General features: G+C 37.6%; 1 protein-coding gene across 2 annotated transcripts in view; it reads left to right on the forward strand.

The window, feature by feature from the left end:
* NME7 (NME/NM23 family member 7) overlaps positions 1 to 12,712 on the forward strand; it is an 88,018-nt gene that overhangs the window by 43,034 nt on the left and 32,272 nt on the right. For both annotated transcript variants that reach the window (XM_083854512.1, XM_083854511.1), the window contains exons 8-10: positions 5,350 to 5,414; positions 6,212 to 6,280; positions 10,084 to 10,185. In XM_083854512.1, the coding sequence (XP_083710638.1) occupies positions 5,350 to 5,414; positions 6,212 to 6,280; positions 10,084 to 10,185 (236 nt within the window). The remainder of the gene's footprint in view (positions 1 to 5,349; positions 5,415 to 6,211; positions 6,281 to 10,083; positions 10,186 to 12,712) is intronic.

A 12,712-nucleotide genomic window follows, 5' to 3' on the forward strand; every position in this document is an offset into this window, starting at 1 on the left:
CTGGATCTGAAAACAGCCAGGGCACAGAATGTAGAAATACGTGATAGTTGTTTGCCAAGCTTAAAATAAATCATAGAGCTTACAGTGTGTTCACTATTATTCTGGGACAGTGAGTTGGTGAACCTTCCAGATTGTAGGGGATCTCATGAAGATTTTAAGCTCCAGAATTAATTTAATCAAGAGTGAAATAGTAGATTAAAGTTCTTGTTTATAATTATGGACTAATACACATTCCAAGGAATAATTTTAACCACTTCCTCTCTGTAGCTGTAACCATTCATTAGAAGTCCCATGCACAGTGTTCATCAGGTATAACAAGAAAAAATAAAAGAAATGTTACTAAGCCTGTGAATGGTTTGAATTTCAATACTGAACGCCTTCCTATAATCCAGCGGTACAGCCTCAGCAAAAATACTGTATTTAGTTTTATTCACACTTCAGAAATAAGCAAAAATAAATGAAACTCTTTATATAGAAACATTCTACTAGCCAGAATGATTGACCATAATCTTCTTAAGTTGAAAGAAAAATAAAATCTGAGTAGATGTGCTAAAGGAGTACCAAGTAATGAACATCTTGAAAGAAAGAGCAAAGTAAAATGGATATTTCTTTTAAAACTTTCTCTTAACACAAGAACAAAGAAAGACAGAAAACTAAGCTTTTCTGGGTTTTGGGGTTTTTTTGTAGATATACAACCATCAGTTTGAGTTCAGCCTAACTGTTGTATAGATATTGACCTTACTTCATAATATTGCTTTCTTCTTCAAGTTCTCTTCTCACACTGCCCAGCCAGATTGGTGGGTACTTTGTGTAGTCTGGCCATGATCTTTGCCTCGAATTTCTCTATGGGCCTTTGTAGCCAAATGCTAAGTATGACTTTTCCCGTCTGTTCCCATGCAAGAATTCCCAGAAAACCTTTTTTTCCCTATGGATTTTTATCATTCTGCATCTTATAATGCCCTGTCTGGCATTCACATGTGGGGTCTTGCCTTGTTCATAGCAGTTCAGAAGGTTGCAGCTGGAATTAAGCCTTTGAACCTTTCACCCCTTTGAAGCTGTGTCAGTTCCCGTTCTCAGCCATGTCACACACTCTGTCATTTTGGTTTCAAGACCCCCTGAGATTTACTGTCTGCATGCATATTTTTTCTTGTGCTAGCACTATCCTGATTTCTATTTTCCAGTAAGACTGTGATGATTGATATCTTTTGTCTTCGCTCCTTTAACTTTTAGTATTTTCAAATGAGTATTTTCTGTAAAAGTTTTCACCAGAGCTGCAATGTTGACAGAGTTCTCCATAAATGTCTGTAAAACTGCCCTTCAAACTTCTTTACTTACTACCCAGTGTTTTTCAATGTTTCAATGTAAACAAAGATTAGTGAGAACTTCAACTGAAATACATTGCAGGAAGGCCCTACCCTAAATCCCACTTCTCCATCTTCTAGAGTTCAAAAAGGACTTTGCGTGGAGTTAAGCCTGATTGTGATTCTCTGGAGTTTTGAAATAGGACCTTAGCACTTGGTAGTAAAGAATGAGATTATTTCATTATACTACGAAGTAAAATTGCATTTCAAAATGTCAGAAAAAGACATGCAATGAAATTGCTACTTATAGTAAGTGGTATGTTTAGCACCCGGTACAGGTTACTTTTAGAAATATGTTACTGGATGAGGTGGATCATCAATTTGATCAGTCATGGCAGTTTTTGTATTCCTGTCAAAAAAACCCCTGTTGTTTAAGGGGAATTATTTTTAATTATTGGAAGGATTTAAAACATGACATATGGAGGCTGAGATGAAGAATCTAGTTCTTGCCTTGCTTTGAAACCAGTCTGCTGTCTTGCCTAATGAGCTTTTAACAGAGGAATGGTTAAATTAGGAAACAGGCCAAGAAGAAAGGGAAGAGAACATAACATTCCTACTCTTGGGGCTGGTGGTTCGTAGTGCAGTGGGACTGAAAGGTCCCAGTAGCACAGCTCTATGCCTCATTGGTTAAAGTGCTATTAGGTTAAAAGTGAATTTCATTAAACTGTTTTATTTTATCCCAATGCCTAATTTTGCAAACAGTTGTAACCTTTTTCAGTCTGATGTCTTCTCTGCTACTTTTGTTTCTTAATGAAGGACAATTTCCAAATACTGTATGTTGTAAAGCAACAAGTCGTATAATGTGAATGTGGCTGAGGAAGTCATGATACTTTATTGTTTCACCTGAGTAAAATATATTGGAAAATTATGTCTGTCTATATTGGAAAATGATTGTGTCTTGTACTAGGTATGTAGTAACTTAATGCTGCCCAGTAGACATAAAATGTATGCCTGTGCTCTTTTTCTTTCACTCTTTTTGCTTGGATTAGTGTTAAATTCCCTCAGTTGTATTTAGTAATGCTTGGGATTCTTTTGTGCTTTGCGACTGAAAATTCGTCATAACTGGTGCCTAATCTCTGGCTTTGATTTGGGTTCTTACTGTAATCACATTTTAAACATCCACTGACCCTTGTTGAAGGGCCCTTAGAAGGTTGTTTTTTCACTACAGATTTGGATTTTAAAATTGAAAAGAATTGTTGAAAGCTGCTGAAATGGCACTCATTAATTAGTTCATCTTTTCCTGAGCCTTATCTGCCCCCAAAGAAGAGGATATATCCCAGTTCAGTCATGCAACTGGCTGGAAGCCTCAAACAGATCCCAAGCTGAGCCTTAAGCTTGCACTCTTCTGTTGCTTGGGGATTGCCTTTGTGCTTTTTGTTTCTATTTTGGTTCAGGTAGAATTTGAAAGGAAAGTGTCCCTGGGAGAAATGATACATGGATTGCCTAAACTGGGACAAGGGAAGGCAAGTCACTGGATCTGTGGATCTGCGCCACCACTGGCAACTTGCTTATGCTCCTCTGCCTCAATACCCGCATCTGGGAAGCGGAGCTAACGTCCTGCTTTGCAAACATAAGTGAAATCTCATAGCCCTTCTTCCTCAAGGCACTTTGAATTTTGTGGGTGAGGTGTCTATCTGTCTGAATGGTGAAAATAAATCCTTTGGTTAAGCCTTCTGAGTGTTGCAGACATAGTCAGTCTGTCTGGAGCAACAAAGTGCTCTGTATTCTGATGAGTGAGAGTGAATTCAGAAATACAATGTAGAGGAAAAATTTGATAGATTTATCACAATTATTAAAGGAACCTTGCATTAAAGACCTTTATGCAAAATACCTTCCTACTTTAATTTCTGTCATTAAAGGAGACCATCTCCTCTCTACAGGAGAGATAAGTCTTAGTGACTTCAGTAGAGAAACAGCCCAGAAAGCTGACTAGACCCCCTTTGCTTCTCTAAAACATGGATTTTTCTTGTAAGTTGTAAAACTGGTGAAGACAAAAATTCTGTAAAAACCAGATCTCCATAATATCCCATAACTTGATGTATTTTAATTAGATGCTTGCTGGCTGAGAGTGCCTATGCAAGTAGCCCATTCTTGACTGATAAAGTGTAAAATGGGTATCTGTCAGGCAAAGCAGCTGTCCCTTACCTTTCTCATAGCTTTTTCCCTGCAAGTGACTGTGACCATTTATCTGCCAGTGCCCTTTCTTCGTCTTTGGTTTCTGGTGAGGCAGTTGACCAGAGTGTTGTCTTTGAGGATTGAGAATGAGGAAAAGCTTATTCTATGTCACATATTTAATTAGTTTATTTATTCATTTCCTGAGTGATTCCCAGCCAGTCACTTGATCTCTTTGCAAACTGCTCATTCATCTCTGAAAACAAGACTCACTGCCTCAGTGGAACCTGTGTGGAAGCATCTGAGCTACTCAGCCTTTCCAGCAGGATGGACAAAAAGAAGCCAGAGCTCTGGTTGCTCTCTCTGATGTGGTCTTGCATTTCCTGGGCAGACCTGTCCAAGTCCCTTCATTTTGATGTTGCAATTACTTATTTTTTTAAATCTTAAATAAATCTTTTTTATCCTAAAGAAAAGTTTGGGTTTTTTACCCTGGGTTCACAGGAGTGTTAAAAGGAAACTTTCACCAAAACATGGTGGAACAATATAGTGAGACAAGAATTGTATTTGTCTCTGCTTGTTTCTATTTCTGCAAACACGAAGAGCTGCATGGACTGAGTAGGCACCGAAATCTCAGGTTTTCCCTTTACTAGCTGGAAGACTTTTTGAAGAAATATGCAGTGTTTTGTAGAGGGAAGGCTTTTCTAGTATGAAAATATGGTAGCAAATACTTCAGGGACATGTTTTTTTATTTTCACTTGTAAATACAATTTTTGACAGTCTTTCAACTCTCAGTCTCATTTACTCAGAGCTTCCACTGACCTTTTAGTGTGGTAGGAAGCTCCCCAGTCCTATGCCACAGGTATTAGTAGGCTCTGTCTCAAGCATGCTATAACTTCCATACTAGCTTCGTTTTATTCTCATCTCTTAAAGTTATGTAGTGCTAAATATCCTGCAATTTAAAGACTACTTAATAAAAGGATCTAATGACCAGGAGTCACATCCTGCTGTTGTCATTCGTTACAGGATATCCTTCTATGATTGATTCTTTTCTAGATAAATGTCCAGAAAGTTGTAGTTTCTCACAAACATTACTAGAGGGCAGGCATTTGTGTTCTATAAAAAACAATGATTCTGTGAAATATACTCACACAGAGTGCTGTGTTTGGCTGACATAAGCTTCTAAACCACCTGATCTTACAAGCACAGGCAAATCTAAAATATACATTCAGTGGAGGATCAATGGTTCTTGTTTTCTGAAATTCACTGTTTTGTTTTACAGTATCATTCAGTCTTTGAGGATGCATTCTGGAGAGAATAAGCAAGCAGTATCATCAGCAATAGCATATTTGGGAGCTATAAAACTTCGAAGGAGTAGGTTATTTTGCACTGATGTGTTTTTTTCATAGAAAGCATGAACTCCTGTGCTAGTTTATTGGCAACATTTGTTATCTTCCTGCATTGTTTCTGGCTTAAAGTGGGACCTGGAAAAAGAAGAAGACAGCTGGTGCTCTGAATTGATGACTGATAAAGCATCAGTATTGCCAATGGGTTTTCATTAAAAAATATAAATCTTGGTCTTGCAGCAACTGGGTGTTTTGCAGTTGATCTGAGAAAGGCAAAGGCTTCACTAATCACCTTTTTTGAGTAGAAATGCTTTTCAACAGCTGCATGGAATTTAGTTATTTGAAACCATCAACACATAACCTCATATAGAACATAGAGTGTGTGAACTCAGCTCTGATCTCTGCTTCCTCTCACAGCATTATACAAACATTGTTTTTTCAGTTTGAGAATAAGCAGTATATTGGCATAATATCTTTTGGTTGTAAATTCTGATTTTTTAAAATTGAATGCTGTATTTTCCATATTGTTTCAGGGCTTGCTGGAAAGATTATAAAAGCAATCCTCAAGGAAGGATTTGAGATCTCAGCTTTGCAGATGGTAGGTTTCCTTTTGTGTGTTTTTATGATAAACAGAAGTTGGAGTAGTGCTGTATGCATATCGTAGCAGTGCACGGGTGTCTTCCTGCAGTAAAAAAATAAAACCCTTGTGCAGACTGTAGCAATGTTTTGGGATCAGCATTGTCTTTGTGATATTTGTGTTTAGTATCTGATTGATCAGCTTATCTGGTGACCTTGAGCCAAGATACTTCACTTCCCTGTATCTGTGTTTCCCTATAGTTAAGAGGGGAGATAATTATATCTGTCTCTTCTGGAACAATTTGAGGTATCTTTACAAAAAGTACTAGCCAAGATTAATGAAACTATTGTTAATATCCTTCCTTAATTTTTTAAAGTATATATTTAGTATGAATTATGAGGAATGCTTTTAAAGGTACTTAAGAGATTTTGACACCCTGAACATCCTCAGCAGTTAAAGGGATTTGGCACAGAGATTGTTCCCAAGAGTCCTGCCTTTCAATTCTTGTGGAAGTCTCAAGACCTGATATTCTCCAATCACTCAAATCCCCATCACAAATAAAGAATAGTCCCTCTCTTAGTGGTATTGGCCAACACTACATTGTCTACTTGTATTTGATGTGGAAAAAGATACATTTGTACTATGTTGCATGTGGCATCACTGACTAAGTTGCTCACAAGCTTCATATTGCAGTAGTAAAGCCATTCCTTTTACCTAGTAAACCTTAAAGGATTCTGAAAGTTTGCTGGTTAAGAAGGGGTGTCTGTGTATTCCTGTTGTTGTTTAATTCAGACTGGCTAACGTTTTGGTTTTCTTAGTTCAACATGGAGCGTACAAATGTGGAAGAATTTTATGAGATTTACAAAGGCATCGTCCCTGAGTACCTGGTAAGCATAAGCTTAACAAGAATCTGTTTAAAAACAAGACGTGCTCAAATGAGGAAATTACCACATTTCTTATTGCTTGGGATTGTGATGTGGTTTCTTGTATGAACCTGGTATTGAACAGTTCTAGTTTGCTCTCAAATAAATTAATTCATTAATTAGAAAATTGTGTTACATTTGTCATAATACAGGAGAGCCTGTCATGAAAATTGTTCAGCCAAGGAGTTTGTAAAATACAACAGAGTCACATCCTCTGGCTTCCTCCAGAAAAGTTATTTTATTGATGTTGAGCTATGAGAATGTATCACACCTGTATCTTTGATTGGATATTGCAATAGTGGCTTGGACCAAAATACATATTTATCATTTTATTTACAGTGAGGCTGCTGTATTGGAGGCTTTCCTAATGACATCTTGAACTATTGGTTTAGTCATCTGACTTTCATAAATATTAAAAAAATTTAAGAAGTTTAAGCCATGCTGTAATCCAGGTGGACATCTGAGACTCTACAGTATTATGCTTTGTTGTACTGTCACATAAAACTTCCTGACTGCAGATAGAACAATGGGAATATAAGAAAATAAGCTTGTCTTTCTGGGTCACCTTCTCTGAGAGGATTTTGGTTCATTTTACTTGTAGTAATTTTTACTTTACTATGTAATTTACTCATATTAATGATTTTTGCTTCACTGCCATGCTATTATGTTGCAATTTCTCCTTAATTTTTAAATGTTTACATTACTGTAAACTTTCTACATATTTACTACTATTACTCTGAAAATTAGGTTTTTATTATTTTTCCTCCTTTATGATTGTTCAGTCAGCTTCAACAGGGTTTATAGGTTTGTCTTTAAATGGGTTAGGAATACTGTTAGTTCAATCTCAGATTGGGGAATACTCATAAGGCCTTCTCTGAAGATAATTTTTGACAAGTACCAAAGGGAGATTGGACAGGCATGCTTGTAGGTATGTGGCAGAATTTAAAAATGGAAGTATCCAACCAGTATTTCAGCACTGAGGAGTCCTGTAGTGCTGCAAAAGTCTCTGTTCTAAACAACATGGGAAAATCTTTACCATTTTCTCCAGCTCTTGGGCTGCACAATCTCTAACCCTCTAACAAGTTGCAAATTTTAGTTATATAATTTAATTGGAGAGTTGCTCAGAAGGGAAGGTGACATTTAAACAAGGTAAGTCAATAAACGAAATACATTTTAGTTATGTCAGGAATAGTGAGAATCTGTGGCTCCATCCTGCAAGTTATATGTGCTGAATTGACTCAGTTGAAAATAAATCAAATTAATGTTTTCATGCACTCAGGACATCTGAGAAACAGGAAGATGTGGAAAAGCTAATCATGATGGTAAATGGTTCTGGAGAAGGCACGCAAGGGAACAGCAGCAGATATTGTCAGTGCAGTCCAAATAGGAAAGTATGTTATGAAGTAGGATATTGGAGAAAGAATATGACCTCTTCTATATGTGACTCAGAACCATCTGTTTTGATCTAAATTTTATTTATCATTCCAAAATAACTCAGCACAGAAGATACCGGCATCCAGAAATCCTTTTAAAAAGCTGTGCTTCCATTTCTTCCAGTTATTCCTTGCCAGTGAGATAAAGGTTTGACATTGTATATAAAGTGTTTTGAAAAGAGAAAGCTGTACAATTGCCCAGAATTTTAGCTTTGTTAATATCCCCTACATGGGATTTTACATACTGTTGCTTAGTTTTTGTGCTGTTTTTGCTTTCTACTTCCTACTTTAGCCAGAATAGAAAATGTGGGGAAAAGAAGTAAGATTGTTTTAGATCAGCTCAGAATCCACTTGGTTAATCAAAAAACATTACGCATGATCCACCTTCCAGGAATGGTTCTGGCTGACCACAAACCATGCCATTTGACAAATGAAGTATTTGCTAAAGAAAATTTGATGTAGCTGTAACTGGGAGCCTCACCAGACAAATGTTGTCTGCTATTTAGGCTCAACTCTGGGCTTGATGGGGCTGTCTAAGTAGATCAGGCTTGTCTGACACAGAACCAGCTGCCTCTGTGCTGTACCTGATGGCAGCTGGTGTTCAGGTCCCAGCTCTGTGCAGTATCGAAGGAGTCAGGACTTTGTCATGTTGTTTCCTGTTGCTGGTGGGATGTCCATGGATGCTGAGACAGAAACAATAAAAGAGGGAGGAACGAGACTAACCACCATTTGCAGGAATTGCAGGGAGTTGATGCAACTCAAGTTAAAAGCCCATTTTTTCTCTGTTTTCCTGTTAACAGTTGTTTAGATGACAGAATATAATGAAATTCTGCAGAGTAGTGACTTTAGGGTGATGTTTCTTAGCAGAATGAAATATATGGCTCTTGTCTTTTGAACAGAGGATCTGTTACTGATAATACAGTTTTTGGAATTAAAATATTTATTTGTGTTGTAGTGCATGAAGCTAGTCTGCACTCTTTTCATGTCCTTAAGGAATACTTCTCCCTAAATTTCCTAGGATCTGGTTGATGATAGCAGCACTGGATAAAATTCAGAGAGGGGAGCTTAGGCACAGGTTCTCAGTATGGAATCCAGCATGAGGATAGCAGCTTTTTGGAACAGTGCTGCTTGACTCAGAATCGTTGTGTATTTATTTTCTGTCATAATTCATAGAAGGAAGAGAAAAACTTAGTTCTTGTTTTCCTTCTGCTCTTTCACCCACTCTGTATGCTCTGTCATGGTTCATCTTTGAGCCATGAGCATGCAGGTTCATCTGCCTGTGGCTGGTGGGCATGATTGCAGAACCTTGCTAGTCCTTACCTGTCCTCCCTTATTTTCTGTGCATGTTTTGTCCTTTCATCTTTCCTCATTGGTTTTGATTCCTTTAATTGTCTTGATTTGTTTTAAATTTGTCTGCCCATATTTCTAGACAAGTATGCGATTACAAGGGCACGATCTGAAAAAGGAAGTCAGACTAGAACATTAAAATAGATTCTTTCTGCTTGTGAAAGCTATACCTCTAATTAACAAACTCCAAATTGGCACTAATGCCCAGAGTTAATTTAAGCTTATGAAAACTAAGACCCATCTTCATCACCCACACGATACTCATGATGTCTCTTTACTCTCCTGGAGACTCCAGGGAAACAGATGATTTCACTGTAACTGAGATCCTGGTATTAGTACATCACAAGAATTTTGCCAGACCCTTTCCCTAACAGGTTGTGCCACTGGCATGGATTCTGTTGGCTTCTGTAATCTGTGAGGAAAAGACAGTGAGAACCAAAAGCCCAGGAGACATTTTAATGACTTAAAGCTATCAAATGAATGTATATTTGGAAACAGATATAGGCTGTGTACTGGGCTTCTGGTAGGGAACACTGCAAAGTACATTGCTGTCTGTGGAACTGGCTGAACATAGTGTGATTTTTCAGGCTTAAAACTCAGCAGAGTGCATTCCAGTGATTCAGTATAGTTTGAGAAAAATTGGATATTCAGCTTTAACAGGATACTGAATAGAATATAACAGCATCCATAATACTTTAAATTCTTTTGTAGGTACATGCTTATTGATCTGGACCTAGATTGCATTGCAGTATCTCATAACTTGTCAAACTATACTGAATTTCCACCTTCTAAACCAAGTAGCAAAATGGAAAACATTTCTTTTGTGATGAATACTAATGGTATCTGTTTACTGTCCTCGCTGTCCTAAGTGCACCACTATTTCTTGATTGCTCCTATCCTGTAAGTTTGGACTTGTTTTGGAGAGAAAAACAACCCTTGCTAAAGCCCAAAGAGTTCAACTTTTTTTCTGTCTTTTTTCTCTTCCAGGATATGGTTTCAGAGTTGTGTTCGGGTCCTTGCATAGCAATGGAGATCAGACAGTTTGATCCTTCAAAAGTGTTCAGAGACTTCTGTGGTCCTTCTGACCCTGTAAGTACTTTCAAGTGATAAATAAATCTTTAAAAATTGATATGCAAAGTGTGATATGGCTGCCACATGCCTGCTGCATTCATTAGAAACATGTCATAAGTATTACTTTATTACAGAGGTCAAATGCCAGCCTTGGTGGACCAATTTGCAAATTCCTTTAGCAACCCTTCTGATCTTCCCTAAACCCGATGATGAAATGCTGTGATGACATTTATATGAAAGGAAAGCTATCTAGGCAAAAATCTCTGTTAGAGATTCACAAATATCACAAATTCAAGGCTTCAGAGCCCTGGAATGAACAGTTATTGCTTGTGGATGACAGTGTAATCAAATGTTAATTCACTGTATTCTCCTAGGATGAAAATGAAAGGATAGGAGGTGCCTTTGATTTTCAGAAGCAAGCAAACAAAAAAGGTTGTCAAAGTTCTCATCCTTGTTTGCTTCTAGCTTTTGTTTTTCATTTCTTGAGGCAGATAATTACATATGTGTGATCCTGTGTGCAATTTGAAGACAAGTGTAAGTGCTGTCACAAAAAGTTTGCAGATTTTTGTTAAACAGTGGAGGCTGCTCTACACAGAAGAACAATGAGGTGAAATATCACGATGCAGGCATTGAAGTCAGGGTTTGTATGTTTTTCTTGTTATGATTTAATGTTTTAGTCACAGACTTGAGGGAAATTCACCTGCCTTCATGGAAAAGAATTCACACAGATGCGTGTTTGAACAGGAGAACAAGTTATTCAGGATGTATTTTTCTTCAGATCCAGAGTTTCCGTTATAGAAAGCACAGGTTGAAGGCCTTATCCAAACCTTTATTGGCTCTTCTGTTTGGTAGCATTCAAATACTTCTCTATTGGGTTAGCACCTTGTAAACAGAGCATAGGCCATTTATCTGACCTAGTTTTAACTGGAGGATGGTATATCAGTAGTAATGTACACAATATAGTGGTTTCAGTTGTGTTTCAAATTCCATGTTTAAGGTTTCTGGTCTTTAAAACATTGAAAGATGCAGTCATTTTATTTGGGCCTATTACATCCTTTTCATGTGTCTGCTTGCTTAATACCTGATACATTAAAATCAACCTATGCTTGCAAACATCACAGTGGCTTTTGCCTATGAGAGACAATTGTTCCTATGTAAGGGGAATTCCATTGGTTTTTCTTACTCACATGAAGAACTGTCATGACTATACAATGTGTGTAAGCAACTGTGGATGAGCTAAGGAACTGAGGGATATATAATCTGATGGCTTTTCTGGGTAACAGAAGAAAACCACAAAGGAAGGAGCTGATTTCCTGTCTCCCAGATCTCGTTCTCCTCAGTGACCTAGCGATGCTGTTTGTGGTTCCCTGGTAATGGTTAACTCTCTGACTTGTGAAGTGGAAATCGGTATCTGCCTGTTTCGAGTGAAAGCAGAGACTGTAAGTTTTGGACACTGATTTCAGAGCAGTTCCACTAATGGCACATTTGGAAGACAGGCAACTTATGTGTTATATTTCTGTGCACTGTTTTCTGTAAAAATTGAAAATGGATTGATTATCCAAGCACATAAAGCCTATGTACAGTAACTGCAGCTGCTTTCAAGACTAATCATTGCCTGAAATTAACCTGTCTCTTCAGATAGTGTTTGTAGCTTGTCCTTGAGGATAAAGGGGCTAAGGTATCTTGGCTTTTGTCATTCTCAACTGGAATTGTCAGAGAAGCTCCCACCTGCACTTTGTGGTTACAATATTTGTCTAAAACAGGAGTAGCAGCAACCATAATAATCAGTTTCATTACTGAGAGAGGTTGTATGCAGACCAGGAAGATAATTTGGACTTGATAGACCAGTGGTTAAGGAACATCTAAGTGTCATGCAAATAGTGCATTAAGAGATCTGGATCTCTTTATAACTTGTCTGTTTACATATGCTAGATCCTGATTTGTGTGCAGTCTGTTCATAAACACAGGAGAAGACCAAGTTTGCTATGAAAATGGACCCATTTGGGTCACTTTGGCTCCTGTTAAAGAGTACCCTGTCTGCCACTGAAATCACTGTCATTGCTTTCAAGGCAAAGTGCTATTTGAAGTGAGTAAAGATATTGGGATTTGACTTATATAATGAATCTTTCCCAATCACCTGTGCTGCTAATTATATCTTAAATACATAACAAATGTAATAATTACTTTGTAGCGCGTCAGGTATCTAAACTGGGTGTGAATGTTAACTGCCCTTTCAGTCTGCTCTTGGTTTTGCAGGATGTTTAGGGCTGAAGAAAGAATTAGAATTCTTTTATTTTGAGGACTAGACTTTAATAAGATAACATTGTATAGCAAGTGTATAATGCTAAAAATGAAATGGGACTCTGGGCTATTTTCTGTAAGCGGGTAATAATTTGTTAGTACTGCAGGTCAGTAAAGCTCTCTGCCAAAAATACCCTTCATTGTAAACCAGCTTATAAATACTTTGTTAAAACCTCCTCTGTGGTAGTAGGGAAGACAACTAAACAAAAACCTGGTTTGAGTCTCTTTGTAGTCATGTATGAAG

The sequence above is a fragment of the Zosterops lateralis genome, assembly GCF_965231275.1.
Source record: "Zosterops lateralis genome assembly, chromosome: 2".
In the NCBI taxonomy this organism is placed as follows: Eukaryota; Metazoa; Chordata; class Aves; order Passeriformes; family Zosteropidae; genus Zosterops; species Zosterops lateralis.